Source organism: Meles meles, chromosome 16 (genome assembly GCF_922984935.1).
Source record: "Meles meles chromosome 16, mMelMel3.1 paternal haplotype, whole genome shotgun sequence".
In the NCBI taxonomy this organism is placed as follows: Eukaryota; Metazoa; Chordata; class Mammalia; order Carnivora; family Mustelidae; genus Meles; species Meles meles.
Genome location: NC_060081.1, coordinates 53,506,941 through 53,522,122, shown reverse-complemented (window position 1 = coordinate 53,522,122; position 15,182 = coordinate 53,506,941). Strand labels below are relative to the sequence as shown.

Genomic DNA, 15,182 nt, shown 5'->3' with positions numbered 1-15,182 from the left:
TGATGATTCACAGACTTGTACCCCTGGGTCAAATAGTACATTACATGTTAATAAAAATAATTAAAAAGAAAAGAAAAGAGGGGTGCCTGGGTGGCTCAGTTGGTTAAGTGGCTGCCCTCAGCTCAGGTAGTGATCCCAGGGTCCTGGGATCGAGCCCTGCATTGGGCTCTCTGCTCAGCAGGGAGCCTACTTCTCCCTCTCCCTCTGCCTGCTGCTCTGCCTACTTGTGATCTCTGTCCATATCGCTAATAAATAAATTTAAAAAAAAAGAAAAGAAAAAAATAAAGTGCCATTTGTTTCAAACCTGTTTCCTTAGATCATATCATAAATTTGTATAAGCATAGATTAACAACTAAGTTATTGACACATTAAAAGAAATTGGTAAAACAGAATTTACCAATATAATGTACTGCTCAGATAATCTGGATTTGCATGTTTTACATGTCACCTATTAATCTGTTAATTACTCACAAATGGCACAGAAATGGAAAGGGTAAGTATATTACACTGAAAAAGAGATGAGTGAAGATGAAAGATCATAATCTAGGACCTCTCTCCACCCTACCTCAGGACCAGATCTCAGGTAAGTTCCTTGACTTCATTAAGTTTTGTGTTTATTAAATAAAGATTCCCAATTATTATAGAAAGTTGTATAAAAAACAGTTGTGTAAAGAATTTACTAAATTCCAAAAAATAGAGCAGTTTTAGGTTTACAGAAAGAAGTTAAATCCATAGATGTGTTGGGGATCCCTCTGAGACTGTATCTTCCAAGAGTTTCCCACTCTCACTCTAGTCCATATTTAGCCTCTGGGAATTCATCACAATTATTATTTAAGGGTGGCTTCTGCTCCAGGTAAGGAGACACTGGCTGTGATTCTCTGGATTCAACCTGTCTCTCTAGATCTCAGAGTGGGTTTGCCTTGAGACTTCAGTTCTTTGATGAGTCCAAGAAAAGTTGTTGGTTTTCAGTTTCTCAGTTTTTCTCTTGTAAGGATGGGAGAGATGATTTCCACGGTCTGTACATGTTAATGCTGAGAGTGGAAGTCCACCCTGGATGCTATTTTGGTCCTGTACTTCAGCAGACTTCCTTTGACACTGCTTCCGTGGGTGAACAGGGGAGCATGATGCTTTGTTACAGCCAGGTAGGAGTGTAACGCCAGGTTCCCACACAGTCTACTGAAACCCAGTGTCAGAGAGAAGTGTGCATGTGTGTGTGTGCGCGCGTGCACGCATATGGACACGTGTGTGTGTGTGTGTGTGTGTATGCTCCTTGTTACTGCTGGGCAAGAAAAGGAGTTCAGATTCCCCAGACGGCCTCCACGGGTGCCACCCTGACTTGGGACAGTGACAGACATTATGGGTAGGATGTAGCCTTGTTATGGCTGAGTGATGGTTAAAATCCTGACTCTCCACTGGCCTCCAATGATACTACCCCAAGAAGAACACCTCGTTACTGCTGGGTAGGGGTACACATCCTATGTTCTCCATTGATACTGCAGGGGGAAGGAGGGGTCACTGGTGCCCAGTGGGATGAAAGTCATGGCTTCCTAATGGGCCTTCTCTAACATTAATCCTAACAGGGGTCAGGGTAAGGCAATGGCAAGGGCAAGGTAGACATCTAGGCTCTTCACTCAGTACTTATTGGTAGGGGTGGATGGAGAGGCAGTTTTTTTCTGAGGAGTTTGGCTGGAGTAGAATAACTGTTGTCTAAAAGTTTTCTGTCTTGGGGCAACGGGGTGGCTCAGTGGGTTAAGCCTCTGCCATAGCTCAGGTCATGATCTCAGGGTCCTAGGACTGATCCCCGCATCAGGCTCTCTGGTCAGCAGGGAGCCTGCTTCCCCCTCTCTTTCTGCCTGCTGTTCTGCCTGCTTGTGATCTCTATCAAATGAATACATAAAATCTTTAAAAAAAATAAAAAATAAATAGAAGTTTTCTGTCTTGCTAGGCTGTCCCCTCCCTAGTCCTTCTGCCAGAGACTGCAGGCTTTTCATGTCTGTGCCTATTGGCATTTCTGGGTTGTCAGCTTCTCCAGTATCCAGTCTGGGACATATAAGCAAAAAGGAACCCCAGAAAACTCACTGCCATTTTGTCCCTTTGGTCCTAAGCTCCTCAGCCAGCCTGCCTTCTTCTATCTTCCAGAGTCTTTCCATGTTTGTTTTACATAAAATGTCCAGTGTTTTTAATTGTACTCAGTAGAAGGAATTGGAAAAAAAAATGTCTACTCCCTCTTCCCAGAAGCAGAACTCAGCTAAATTTCCTTTAGTTTTAACATATTTAGTGAACATATAAGATTACACCAAGAACCCTATGTCATTTGGCATTTCCTGTGTATTCCCAGGATCCTCTGGGGCGTTAAAACGAGGTCTGCGCTCTCCCATTAAAGGGCAGTAAGATCCTGACAGCATATCCATCCACTCAGGTAGCCCTATATTCCTGACCAGCTTAGAGGCAGAAAAATTTAGTCCATGAGAGAGTCAGTCCAGAGCGACGTAGCCTCATGTTCTCCAATCAAAACTAAAAAATAGTACCTACCTCACCAGCTTTCCTGTCAGGAACATTTTGAAAATACTTAAACTTCCTCAGCCTTTCACAAGCACTAGAATCTCCTATTTCAGTCTAATGTTTCCTTTAAAAGAATGCAGCAGACAATTTACCACCAAATGAAAAAGTCTTCTCCCTGGCACCCTCAATAAAAGAACAGTGATCCTCAAAGTTTATGTCCTGAAATGTAACAGTGAAGACATATCAAACCTAGTAGGCTTGGAGTGAGTCTATTTGTAAGTTAATTTAAAAGTCTTATTCTAATGACAACATTACTATGACAACTTAAAGAGTTTGGTTTGATAAAGTATTTTTAAAAGATTTTATTTATTTATTTGACACAGAGAGAGAGAGATCACAAGTAGGCAGAGAAGCAGGCAGAGAGAGGCGGGAAGCAGGCTCCCTGCTGAGCAGAGAGCCCGATGCAGGACTTAATCCCAGGACCCTGAGATCATGACCTGAGCTGAAGGCAGAGGCTTAACCCACTGAGCCACCCAGGTGCCCGATAAAGTATTTTTTTAAGCTTTTTCCTTCAAATATTTAAAAATTAACTACGATGTTTTCAAATCACACCTAGTACTTACGCAAAAATACAGTGAGTTTGCAATCACTTCTTTCACTCCAAAACAACTTCGAGATTAAATCAATTAGCAATAATCGCGCCTCGGATAAACCTCATTGGCTACGATACTGCCACTGCGCAAAGCTTCGAGATTAAATCAATACACGAATTGGAAAGATTCCCCTTATCCTCCCCTCCTCCCGATTCATAAAACCAATTAAGCACCAGGTAGTCAAGCCACTCACCATGTGTTTGGCAAAGCTCCCATTGGGACCAGTGTTGCGTACCAGATGCCCTTCAGAAGGGAAGTTAAAGTTGCCAGCGTTTAGATTTTCTCGTGTGGAGTGATTACCAAAGAGAACGAATGGCTGCCTATTAGGGCTGGAGTGGCAAACCAAAAATGTGATTAGAAAAGAGAGTCCTAGCTAGGGCAACTTCTCAGTCAGTAGGTTCTTAGGGTTTTCAGAGTGGGTTTTCAGTCCTGCTTGGGGTTTTCAGTCTTGTAGTCTGAGGAAAGAGGTCAGTACAATCCCCCTAATACTCTTTGCTTGCTGGGAAGTGATGCCAGATGTCTCTCACTCCTCCTACTGACCCACAGGGATGATTTAGGGACATAACTAAATTCAAGCCAGGTTTGTATTTTCAGCTTGTTCTACTTCTTAAGGACAAAGTTCCATAGGTCTGTCCATGATGCAGAGATGGAGCAAGGTTCCAGTTTCATATAACAGCATTTTAATAGAAACAGAAATTTTAAAGGATGACACCAGTTGTGATACTCAGACTACAGGCAGACAACAGAGGCATTAACTATTCCCGAGTAGCTTTTAGGATGGGCGGAGGAGAGTAGGGTTGCAAATATCTCACTGCCACACTTACCTGCCCTGCATGCATCCCCTTCTTCTGTCTCCTCTCTTGGTTAGACTTGTCTATTTTAGTTTTTTGCTGTCACTTTCTGCTCACTTCTCAGTCTACTTCAGTTGACCCCTCAGTCATTTTACTCCAATTACTCTTGCAAAAGTTACCATGTGACTTTCACATAGCAAATAGCAAATCCAATGGATAGGCTTCAGCCTGCCCTTCCTTGGTCTCTCAGAAGCACCTGACACCCTCTCCCTGAAAGAGCTGTTGCATCTCAGTTTCCCTTGTCAGCCATTCTCTTCCTCTATCTGAGGAAGAGAATGTTCCTCTGAATATTCCCAGGGTGTTACTTTCAGCTGTCTGTCTCTCCTTTCCTCTTTCATCATCTACCCCCCACTCCCCTTCTAGTTCTTGCAATAAATAAATGGCATCATCATCCACCCAGGGACTAAGCCAGAACTGAGAAGCCTCCTTAGGCCTCCTTGAGTTCTCCTGCCCCTTACCTTCTAAATCCAACCAACCACCATGTTTCACTCCTAATTATCCATTTCCCTCAACCCACATGGTCACAAGCCTCGTCCATGATGCCATCATTTCTTCCCCAAACAACTGCACTGACCCCTCACAGTGACCATGCTTCCACTCTTGCTCTCCTATAATCTATTCTCCACAGTTCAGAGGGGACAACTTTCACACAGAAAGCTTTTTAATGCCTTTATTTCATTTTCTGGAGAATGACTGGAATCTTTTACACAGCCAAAGAAGACTTGAATGGTCTGGCCATATAATTCTAACCCCATAAGAGTTGGGGGAGAGTGACCTTCCATGGAGGGTCACTCTCTCCCAACTCTTATATTCCACCAAACCCATCTTCTTTTATGTTCCTAACACTCTCATCTCAGGATGCTTTTCTCTCTTAATCACCTTTTATTTAAAAAAAAAAAGATTTTATTTTTAAGTAATCTCTATAACCAGTGTGGGGCTCGAACACAAAACCCTGAGATCAAGAATTGCGTATTTCACTGATTGAGCCAACCAGGTGCTCATCTTATTACCTTTACTCATCATTCAGATCTCCCCTCAGAGAAGACCATGTTCTCCAGCTATAGTCTTCACAATGCCCAGTTCTTTTCTCCTTCATGGCACCAATCAGAGTTTGTAATTATATTATTTTGTGAGGTTGCTTGATTAATGTTCTTATTCCTCTACCACACTACACACTCCATAAGGGCAGAGACCATGACTGTTGGGTTTTAAAAAAAATTTTTTTAAAGTAATCTCTATGTCCAACATGGCATTTAAACTATGACCCAGAGATCAAGAATCAAATACTCTACTGACTGAGCCAGCTGGGCACCTCCATGACTGGTTTACTTTTTAATCATTTATCTCTTGCTTAGTATGTCATATGTTCTCAACAAATAGTACCTAAAGGATATTTTTAAGGTAGTTTCTGCTATGGACTGAATGTTTATATCCCCACAAAATTCATATGTTAAAATTCTAACCCCCAAAGTAATAGTATTAGGAGGTAGGGCCTTTGGGAGGTGATTAAGTCATTAGGGTAGATCACACATGAATGGGATTATAAAAAAGGCTCTTATAAAAGAGCCTCCTGAGAGATCCCTTGCCCTTTCTACTATGTAAGGTTATAGGGAAATGACTGCTGTCTAAGAGGCAGTGGGCCCTTATCAGACATTGGATGGGATAGTGCCATCTTGGGACTTACCAGTCTCCAGAACTTTGGGAAATAAATGTTTTTTGTTTACAAGCAACCTAGTTTACGGTATTTTTGTCATGGCAGCTAAAATAGATTAAGATGGTTTCCTTTATTCCCTACCCTTTCCTTAAATTGCCCTTCGTGTGTGTCATGTAGAAAATTCTTTACATTTCTTGTATTATCCTTAAAAATATCTCCTTAAGTTTCAGGCAAATAGGGGCTCTTAAAAGTAAACATGACTCTGATTCTTCTTCTGAGGCTTAATTCGAGGTAAATGACTCTTTAGGCAGAAAAAGATGACCCTAAGTCCCAACCATGGCAATTTGTCTCACTTCAGATTGGACTGGATTTAGGGAAGAAAAGAGAGGAAAGATCTACTCTCATCTATCCATCAGAGGAACCATAACCAGCAGGGGCCCTGCTGATTACCACGGTAAGAGAGATGCTAAAGGAAATACCTCAAGAAAACAAATGCAGCAACCCTAATGCTCCCTGTCCTCCGGGGCTGGACCTTTATGCCTAAACCTTTTTACTCCCTGTAACATGTTATGGATCCCTGCCTAGCCCTTGGACATTCTGCTTCCTAGCTTTCCTGGGGGTAGGGATGGAATATAAAATTTCTTTCTTTAGATTTCAGCAAGTTACAATGTTTTAAAAGCTAGTTTACTATAAACTTGTATTTTAAAAATTTATTTTTTTAAAAAATTTTATTTATTTATTTGAGACAGAGCAAGACTGAGACAGCACGAGCGGGGCAGAGGGAGAAGCAGGCTCTCCACTGGGCAGGGAGCCTGATGTGGAACTTGATTTCAGGACTCTGGGATCATGACCTGAGCAGAAAGCAGCTACTTAACTGACTGAGCCACTCAGGTGCCCCTAAAACTGTATTTAAAAAAATATATATATATGGATAGGGGCGCCTGGGTGGCTCAGGTCATGATCTTAGGGCCCTGAGATTGATTCCACACTGGGCCCCACATTGGGCTCCCTGCTCAGTGAGAAGAACTACTTCTCCCTCTCCTCTGCCTCTATCCCCCACTTGTGCACTCTCTCTTTCAAATAAACAAATATTTCAAAATAAATATATATGTATATAAATAGAAAAGCAGTAAACGGACAATTTTTCAAGGTATGAATTTCCTTCCCTGTGATAACTAAAGTCAATTTGTATTTTCCTGACTCTACCTTAAGGACTTAGATGCTCCCTCACAACCACCCTCCTGGTCAATCCCATTTTCTCTATTACCATTCACCTTTCTTCCCCAAGAAACTTACCTGTTTTCAGTTATATGGCTGGAGATCATTCCATGACTGAAGTAACTTCTGAATGGCTAAAAAAGAAGCCAAAATAGTCATATTAAGATCATAATTTTATAAAAAATCACAAAACCCCCTCATATATGTACATATGAATGTAGGTATTGTGTGTGTATGAGAGAGAGAGAGATGTTTACAGATTATTGTAAGAACATGGAATGACATATGTAGTAGAAAGCAACATGAATTTTTAGGGCAGGTAGCAAACAAACAAAAAAACAGCAAAAGAAATAAAGACAAGAGGCTGCAAAGGAAAATGGAAGATAAAGAAAATCACCACCTACGGTCCAAGTTACTAATCAAGTAGGAATTTTCCCTTCTATTAAAATTTTGTTTTTCTACATTTCTATTAAAGGAATATATTTTAATTCTAACACACCAGTTTATTTTTATATTTATTTTTTTAATTAAAGATTTCATTTATTTATTTGAGAGAGCGAGAGTATGCAAAAGCAGGGGGAGGGGCAAAGTGAGAGAAAAGCAGACTTGCTGCTGAGCAGGGAATCCAATGCAGGGCTTGAACCCAGGACCCAACATATTAATTTAAAATCAGCACTGAGGGGCGCCTGTGGCTAAGTCAGTTAAGCGGCTGCTTTAGGCTCAGGTCACAATCCCAGAGTCTTGGGATTAAGCCCCACATGGGACTCCCTGCTCAATGGAGAGCCTGTTTTTCCTTCTCCCTTTGCCTGCTGCTCTACTTGTGCTCTCTCTCTCTCTGTCAAATAAATAAATAAAATCTTTAAAAATAAGTAAAAAATAAAATCTTCATTGAGAAAGAATCCACAGAACTTAGAAGTACACTGAAACAAGTTTCCCAGGAAACCAGAGAAGTATTTCTTAGCCTTGGTGTGTATAGTACTAGGCTAAACACTAATCTAAACTTGATATACAGGGTCTGTGTTAAAAAGGTTCAAAAATTCCAAAAGGCAATTTTAATCTACTTAAATCACACCTATTGTTCTTCCCACACCCTGATTATGTAAGTAATGTATGCTTATTTTAGAATTTAATAAAAACCACCTACAATCTCCAATAACTTAACATTTTGGTATATTTTCTTCCTATGGGATATCCATAGTATATTAAATAGCTTTCTCTTCTTGGAAATTTGTATTGCTACTCTCTTATATTATGAATAATACTGTAATAAACAACTTTTCATAAGTTTTTTTTTCATAAAATCATAAATTTTATTTGCAGCTCTGATTATTTCCTTAAAGCACATCTGGAAATGAAATTTTAGGGTAAACAGGCAGAACTATATTGCCAAACTGTTTTTTGAAGAACATCTGGGATGCCTGGGTGGCTCAGATGGTTAAGCATCTGCCTTCAGCTCAGGTCATGATCCCAGGGTCCTAGGACTGAGCCCTGTACTGGACTCCCTACTCAGCAGGAAGCCTGCTTCTCCCTCTCTCACTGCCCCTGCTTCTTTTCTCTCTCTTGCTCTCTCTCTAATAAATAAGTAAAATCTTAAAAAGAAAAATGGTATTTCATTGCTGTTTTATTATATGGTCCTTTGATTTCTAATGAAGTAGAGTATTTCAGATATAGTCAATGGCCATCTGGATTTCCCTTTGGTAATTAACTGTTTACTTACATCCTCTGGATGTTCGTCAATTGGAGTTTGGGGTTCACAGATCTTACTGATCTGTAAAAACTCTTTATATGTATGTTAAAATAGCTAAATTTTACTGAGGGTTTACCATGTGAACTGTGATAAACACTTAAATGCATTATCTCAAGTAGTCCTAATAACCTATAAGGTTTATTCGATCACTCACCCGTCCAGTTAGTTAGTAATACTGTACTAATACTAAAATGGGGGAAAAAATGAAAATAAAATATAAAGTGAACTTCAAACATGAAAACCTGTTCAACCTAACTCACAATTTCAAAAATTCCATTTCTTATCTATAAGACTGTGAAAAATTAAAAAATGTGACAATACATCCTATTGGTGAGGCTGTGGTCAAACAGGCACTCTCATATACAGCTGGTGGGAATGCAAATTGGTCAACCCTCATGAAGAAAAATTTGACAATAGCTAACACAACTAAATATGCACTTAAGCAATCACATTATGAGGTATACAAACCTCCAACAATTTGAAAATACATAAGAACACAGTTATTTACTATGGCACTGTTTGCAATGACAGAATATTGAAAACAACTAAAAAAAGCATACGTAAGAGAATGGTTGACTAAATTAAGATAAATCCACACAATGGAGTACTATGAAGCATAACAAAGAACGAGGAAGATCTCAATGAACTGACTTGGTGAAAGTTCGAGGACATATTCTTGTTGGGGGGAAAAAGCGAAGTAGAAATGACTACATGTATCTTGCTTTCAATGAAAGAAACAGAGAAAATACACAGATATTTGTTTATTTGTGCAAACGAAAAAAAAGATAAATCAGAAATGAAGAGATTTGTTACCTACTGGTAGTGGAGCAAATGGGAAATGGTGAAGAGAGGGAGGGAATGAGAAGGGGGTAACAGGAAACAAGGAGTGACATGTCACAGAATATACCGTTTTGAGTATCTTTCACTCTTAGAACCACAGTAATGACAAGAAAAAGAATCCAGAAAACTGAAAAGGGCATCACTGAGATGCGAAACTACTTCAAGTGGCCTAAATACAGAGGTAATTAGAGTCTCTGAGAAAAAAGGTGGACAGAAAAAGTATCTGGACAAATAATGGCCAAAAAGTTTCTAAACTTGATGAAAACTGTAAATCCACTGATCCAAGATGCTTAACAAAAGCAAAAGAAATTTGAGGAAACTACTCAAAACTAGTAATAAAAGAGAAAATCTTAAAAGCTACTAGAGGAAAAAAAAAAAAAGACCAGTTATATACAGAGGAACCAAGATAAAGAATAAAAATTAAGATGAACATTAAAGATAAAGAGGAGAACATCACAAACAATGCAAGGGAGAAGACAGTGGAACAGCATCTTCCAGGTACTAAAAGGAAAAAAACTGTCAACCAAGAATTCCATACATGGAAAAAATGTCTTTCAAAAATGAAGGCGAAATCAAGATATTTTTTCAGACATATGAAAGCTGGAAGAACTCATCATCTGAAGATCTGCACCATGAAAAATATTAATGGACACTCTTCAAGGAAAAGGAAATCATACTGAATGGAAATCTGGATCTACACAAAGGAATGAAGAGCATTGGAAACAGTAACTACATACACAAATACATGAAATTTTAAAAATTATTTAAATCTTTTAAAAAAGGATTAAAACAAGATTAAAAAGAGAATTAAAAAAAGAGAACTGACTGCTTAAACAAAAATAATAGCAATGTATTAGTGGGGTTTATAAAATGTAAAAGTGAATGCATGACAACAAAGATCAACACCAACTCCAAAGGTCAGGAGTCAGTACAGCACAGGAGAGCTGAGGACTGGCAGTGCAAGCCCAAGGCAGAATCAAGTGTAAGCTCAAGACTGCTCCTCTGATCCTCCCTGTGACTAACTCTGGGGACTGGCCTATGCCCTGGTTCTTGATTTAGATACCTTAGTTTACTCACAGAGTGAGTTTTACATTGAATCTAGTAATTTCACCATTGTTTTCCTGGAAAGAAAACTTACCTAGGGGTTCAACTGAGGAAAGGAGTGCTACTCACATGTGGAGAATTATTTTTAGGCCCAGTAACTAGCGCCCAATAGAATTCCTTTCCGACAGAGGTACCACCAGACTCTAAAATGAGCATTCTTCTCATATAGAAGCTGGCACAGAAAAACAACAACTTCTTTATAGAGGCTGGTATGTTGGTATGGAGGCTAAAAACTTCTTTACAGCACACAACAAAGCTTAAGGCAATAATAACGAAAAAATATAAGGATTGGCACTGTTGAATTCTGAAAAAAATTAACAAAACTAAAACAGAAAAAATAAATAAGTTAATCAGTTTTTTCTCTTTGACCCTTTCCTTACATACCTCACCCGCCTGAGACTCAGAAAGTTCCAGCAGGAAAGGAATTTCTGTATCAAAATTAGCAAAGAAGCTAGTCCACTGATGTTCAAAAGCCACCAAATCCTAGGAAGAAAATGAAAAGGATAATGCATTCAGTCACATTAAGAGGTACTTTAGAAAACCAGAATCATGAAACAGCATCAGCTATCAAAATATCAGATCACTTAAATATATTTTAAAAGTTAATAGCAAACTACAGATACATGTTATCACATAGATGAACCTCAAAAACAACCAAAAGAGGCCAGATATAAATGACCACCTGGTGTATGCTTCATTTATATAAAATATCCAGAAAATGCACATCTATAAAGACAGAAAGTAGATTAGTGGTTTGAATGAGGCCCGGTAGAAACAGAGACTGATTACAAGTTAACACAAGGGAATTTGAGGGGTTGATGAAAATGTTCTAAAATTCGATTTGGTTGTACAACTCTAAATTTCACTAAAAATTCCTAAATTGTACACTTTAAAATGGGTAAATTTTATGGTGTCTAAATTATACTCTAAAAAAGTTATTTAAAAAGAAGACAACAATGTGCACCCAGTGCCTTACTTCAGCAATCTTTATTAGAGAGAGGGACTTATTTATGAGGCACCTAAAAGACAGTATATCCAGTGACAAAAGGTGGTCACACCAGTGCAGCTTTGTTTAAGGACAAGTCAGATGACCTTAGTTAGAAGTTGGGTGGTGCCCTGGGTGGCCCATAGCCCTCTTCTCCCTCATACCCTCCCCTAGTGGTGGTGGGGGAATTGCAAAACTCTGTGCCTTTCCCGGTTGACTCTTGGTGCAAACTCTCTACCTCCCCCAACGCAGCTGCTTTTCAGCCTCTCTGAACACATTCCTGTTCCCAATTACCACACATTGCTTTGTGCTTCTGGCTTTCCTTTAAAACCTCATTAGTTGGGGCGCCTGGGTGGCTCAGTGGGTTAAAGCCTCTGCCTTTGGCTCAGGTCATGATCCCAGGGTCCTGGGATTGAGCCCCGAGTTGGGCTCTCTGCTCAGCAGAGCACCTGCTTCCTCCTCTCTCTCTGCCTGCCTCTCTGCCTACTTGTCATCTCTGTCAAATAAATAAATAAATAAAAATCTTAAAAAAAAAAAAGACTCTAGACTCAACTACCAATAGTAAAGAATTACAGAACACAAGGGAAAATGTTAAACTACTCGATAGAAATGTGATCAACAAATCCCAATGAGGACAACTATAAGACAAATGATCTGGTTTCCTTAATAGGTAGTAAATGAGGGATGGAGACAAAGTGATAGAGTGGGAACCTATATATTAAAAAAAAAACCTACACACACACACACACACATGCATGCATGCACACACAGAGACAAAGTTAAACTATGTTTTTTTGGAAGTAAATTTTGTTGAAAAAATTGCAGAGAAAAGTAAGGGGGTTACTGCCATAGAATTCATGATAGTGTTATTCTTGGGAGAGTAGGAAAGAGGTGATGGGTTTGACAAAAAGCAGATTGCTTCGGGGGTGGCAAGATTCTGTTGCTTTGCTTTATAATGACTCATTAAGCTATATGTTAGTTTTATGTTCTTTTCTGAGTCTGTGTTAATAAAAAGTCTTTAAAAACAGATGCACAGGTAATATATATTCACTACAGAAAAGTCAGAAAATGCAGAACAAAAATCAGCTAACATTTTGTAAAATATTCTCATTCTGTTTTTACAGAGGTATCTTACACACACACACACACACACACACAAGTGCATACTTATAACTGGTAACCTAGAGTTACCTGGGTTAGACTGCTCTGTCATCTCTGTCATACCACCTATGTCCCGTGGCCCAGCAAACCAGACCTTCTGAGTTTGGGATCCTGACCTGCTGCTATTGGGTCCAATTGGTGCCCCTGATCCAGGATCCAAGATAGTCTGTGCGTTTTGGGGAATATATGAAAAAAGATGGGGCATTCTGTTCCAAAAAATTCCCTGAGGACGTGTCAGTACTAATTACAGAATAAGGTAGAATGAATCATTAAATACCGCTTTCAGTTCCATGCTATGAGTGAAATGAAAGATGTGATGAATTCTCATACTTAAAATAGCATTACATATGACATGTCCATATAAACACACACACACACACACACACAGAGTCTTAAAACGTCCTAACAGCCTTGCATTTCTCTATGCCCACTTTATAGATAAGGAGACTGAGGTACTGAAAAGTAAAGTGACCTGCCTGAGGATGGAATACTAAAGAGCAGAAGTGGAAATGTATCTAGGTAAGAGATACCCAGATCCTGCGTTTTTTCCACCAGACACACTATTCTCCACCTTTTCCCTAATATAAATGGTGCACTTGTGGAAACAGATACTGTGTATGTAGGAGGAACTGGTCAGTTGCATCTGATGATGAAGAAGGGAAAGTTTATCTGCAGACTCTTTGAGACCAAATCTAGAACACAGGCCCAGATAGATACCAAGGTCAGATAAGCAGCAAAGGTCTGAAAACCCCAAGAACCATACCAGTGTACCTTGGTTCTTGGCTGGTAGAGAAGGATACTGAACTTCAGACAGAACTCTTGGCCATAGGCTAGCATCCAGCTCGCTGGTGGCTCGAAGTCCGAATCATGGCACCACCAGCAAGCTGACTTGGCTTAAGGACTAGGCAAGGGGAAAACACTCACGTTTGAGCAGTTGCTCACAATGTTCAAAAGGAGAGGATTCTGGGGGCTTTCTGTGTATTTCAGGGGCTTTCAAACAGGTTCCTTCCCTGTGGCTAGAACGCTCACACCCCCTCCTCCTCTGTCTGGAAAAATCTCAGATCACCACACATGACTCCTTTGAGAAGCAATCCTGAGCAATTCCAGGCAGTTATTTTCCTTACTATGTTCCACTGCGATTACAGCAGTTACTAAAGAATACCACTATTATTGGTCTAAAAGCCCATTAAACAGTATGAGTGGGGGCCAGGTCTAGCTATTTCTGTGTTTTAGCATGAGTACAGTATCCAAGAAATAGCAGGGATCAAGTTATTATTTGCTTAATAAACCAAGAAGCAGGGGCGCGTGGGTAGCTCAGTCGGTTGAGCATCTGACTCTTAATCTCAGCTTAGGTTATGATTTCAGGATTGTGAGATCGAGCCCTGTGTCAGGCTCTGTGCTGAGCGTGGAGCCTGCTCAAAGAGCTGCCAGCAGTGATTGGCCAGTGGGAATTAAAAGCCTAGATGCTGGACACCTGGGTGGCTCAGTTGGTTAAGCGACTGCCTTCAGCTCAGGTCATGATCCTGGAGTCCCAGAACTGAGTCCCGTGTCGGGCTCCCAGCTCCATGGGGAGTCTGCTTCTCCCTCTGACCTTCTCCCCTCTAATGCTCTACCACCTCTCTTTCTCTCAAATAAATTTTTTTAAAAATCTTAAAAAAAAAAAAAAGCCTAGGTATTAATTCTGGCTTAAGATTACACGTCTTGACAAAGGGGAAATAGATGTGAGCAGAAAAAGTATTTGGATGGTGGACAGAAAAGAGGGTTTTATTTTTTATCTTTTTAGATTTTATTTATTTGACAGAAAGAGAGAGTGCACAAGTAGGGGGAGGAGCAGGCAGAGGGAGAGAGAGAAGCAGGCTCTCCACTGAGCAAGCAGCCTGATGCAGGACTTGATCTCAGGACTCCGGAATCATGACCTGAGCCAAAGGCAGCAGCTCAACCAACTGAGGTACCCAGGTGCCCCAAAAAGAGGGTTTTAGAGAAGTTTGGAGGCTATGAAATAGCTCAGAGAAGGGAGAAGAAAATAAGGTAGATTTTTAAAAACTGATACGGGTACAAATTGCTCCCTTTTCAGTAATTTTTCCACAAAGACTAGAATTGCATTTTAAATACTTCTGGCTGTTGGATTCAAATTTTATTAACGTTTGTAGACTCACCACAAGAGACCCCTGTACAAATTTATGGTTATTTTTCTACGTGTTTATAGTAATTTTTACCCCATGTGGGGTTCAATGAGCTATTTGGAGATCTACTTAATCAGCTTGGAAACTTCTTGGACATTATCAATTCAGATTTCCTGCTTCATTTTCTCTCTACTTTCCTTCTGTACTTCAACTATACTAAGTAAGATCATTTGACATTGTTTGGCAGATACTGGATGCTCTGTTTTACTCCCCTTAGTCTTTTTTTCTTGGTCTTTCAGTTTAGAAACTTCCTTTGACCTATCTTAAAGTTCACAGAACTTTAC

The 15,182-nt window shown here is 39.8% G+C and overlaps 1 protein-coding gene and 1 pseudogene across 4 annotated transcripts in view; both read right to left on the bottom strand.

The window, feature by feature from the left end:
• The window catches only part of DNAAF9 (dynein axonemal assembly factor 9), a 175,689-nt gene that overhangs the window by 81,453 nt on the left and 79,054 nt on the right, over nucleotides 1-15,182 (bottom strand). For all 4 annotated transcript variants that reach the window (XM_045980797.1, XM_045980795.1, XM_045980796.1 and 1 more), the window contains 3 exons: nucleotides 10,954-11,052; nucleotides 6,957-7,012; nucleotides 3,349-3,484 (listed from right to left, as the gene is read on the bottom strand). In XM_045980797.1, coding sequence (XP_045836753.1) covers nucleotides 3,349-3,484; nucleotides 6,957-7,012; nucleotides 10,954-11,052 — 291 coding nt within the window. The remainder of the gene's footprint in view (nucleotides 1-3,348; nucleotides 3,485-6,956; nucleotides 7,013-10,953; nucleotides 11,053-15,182) is intronic.
• On the bottom strand, nucleotides 3,067-3,249 carry LOC123927378 (annotated as a pseudogene).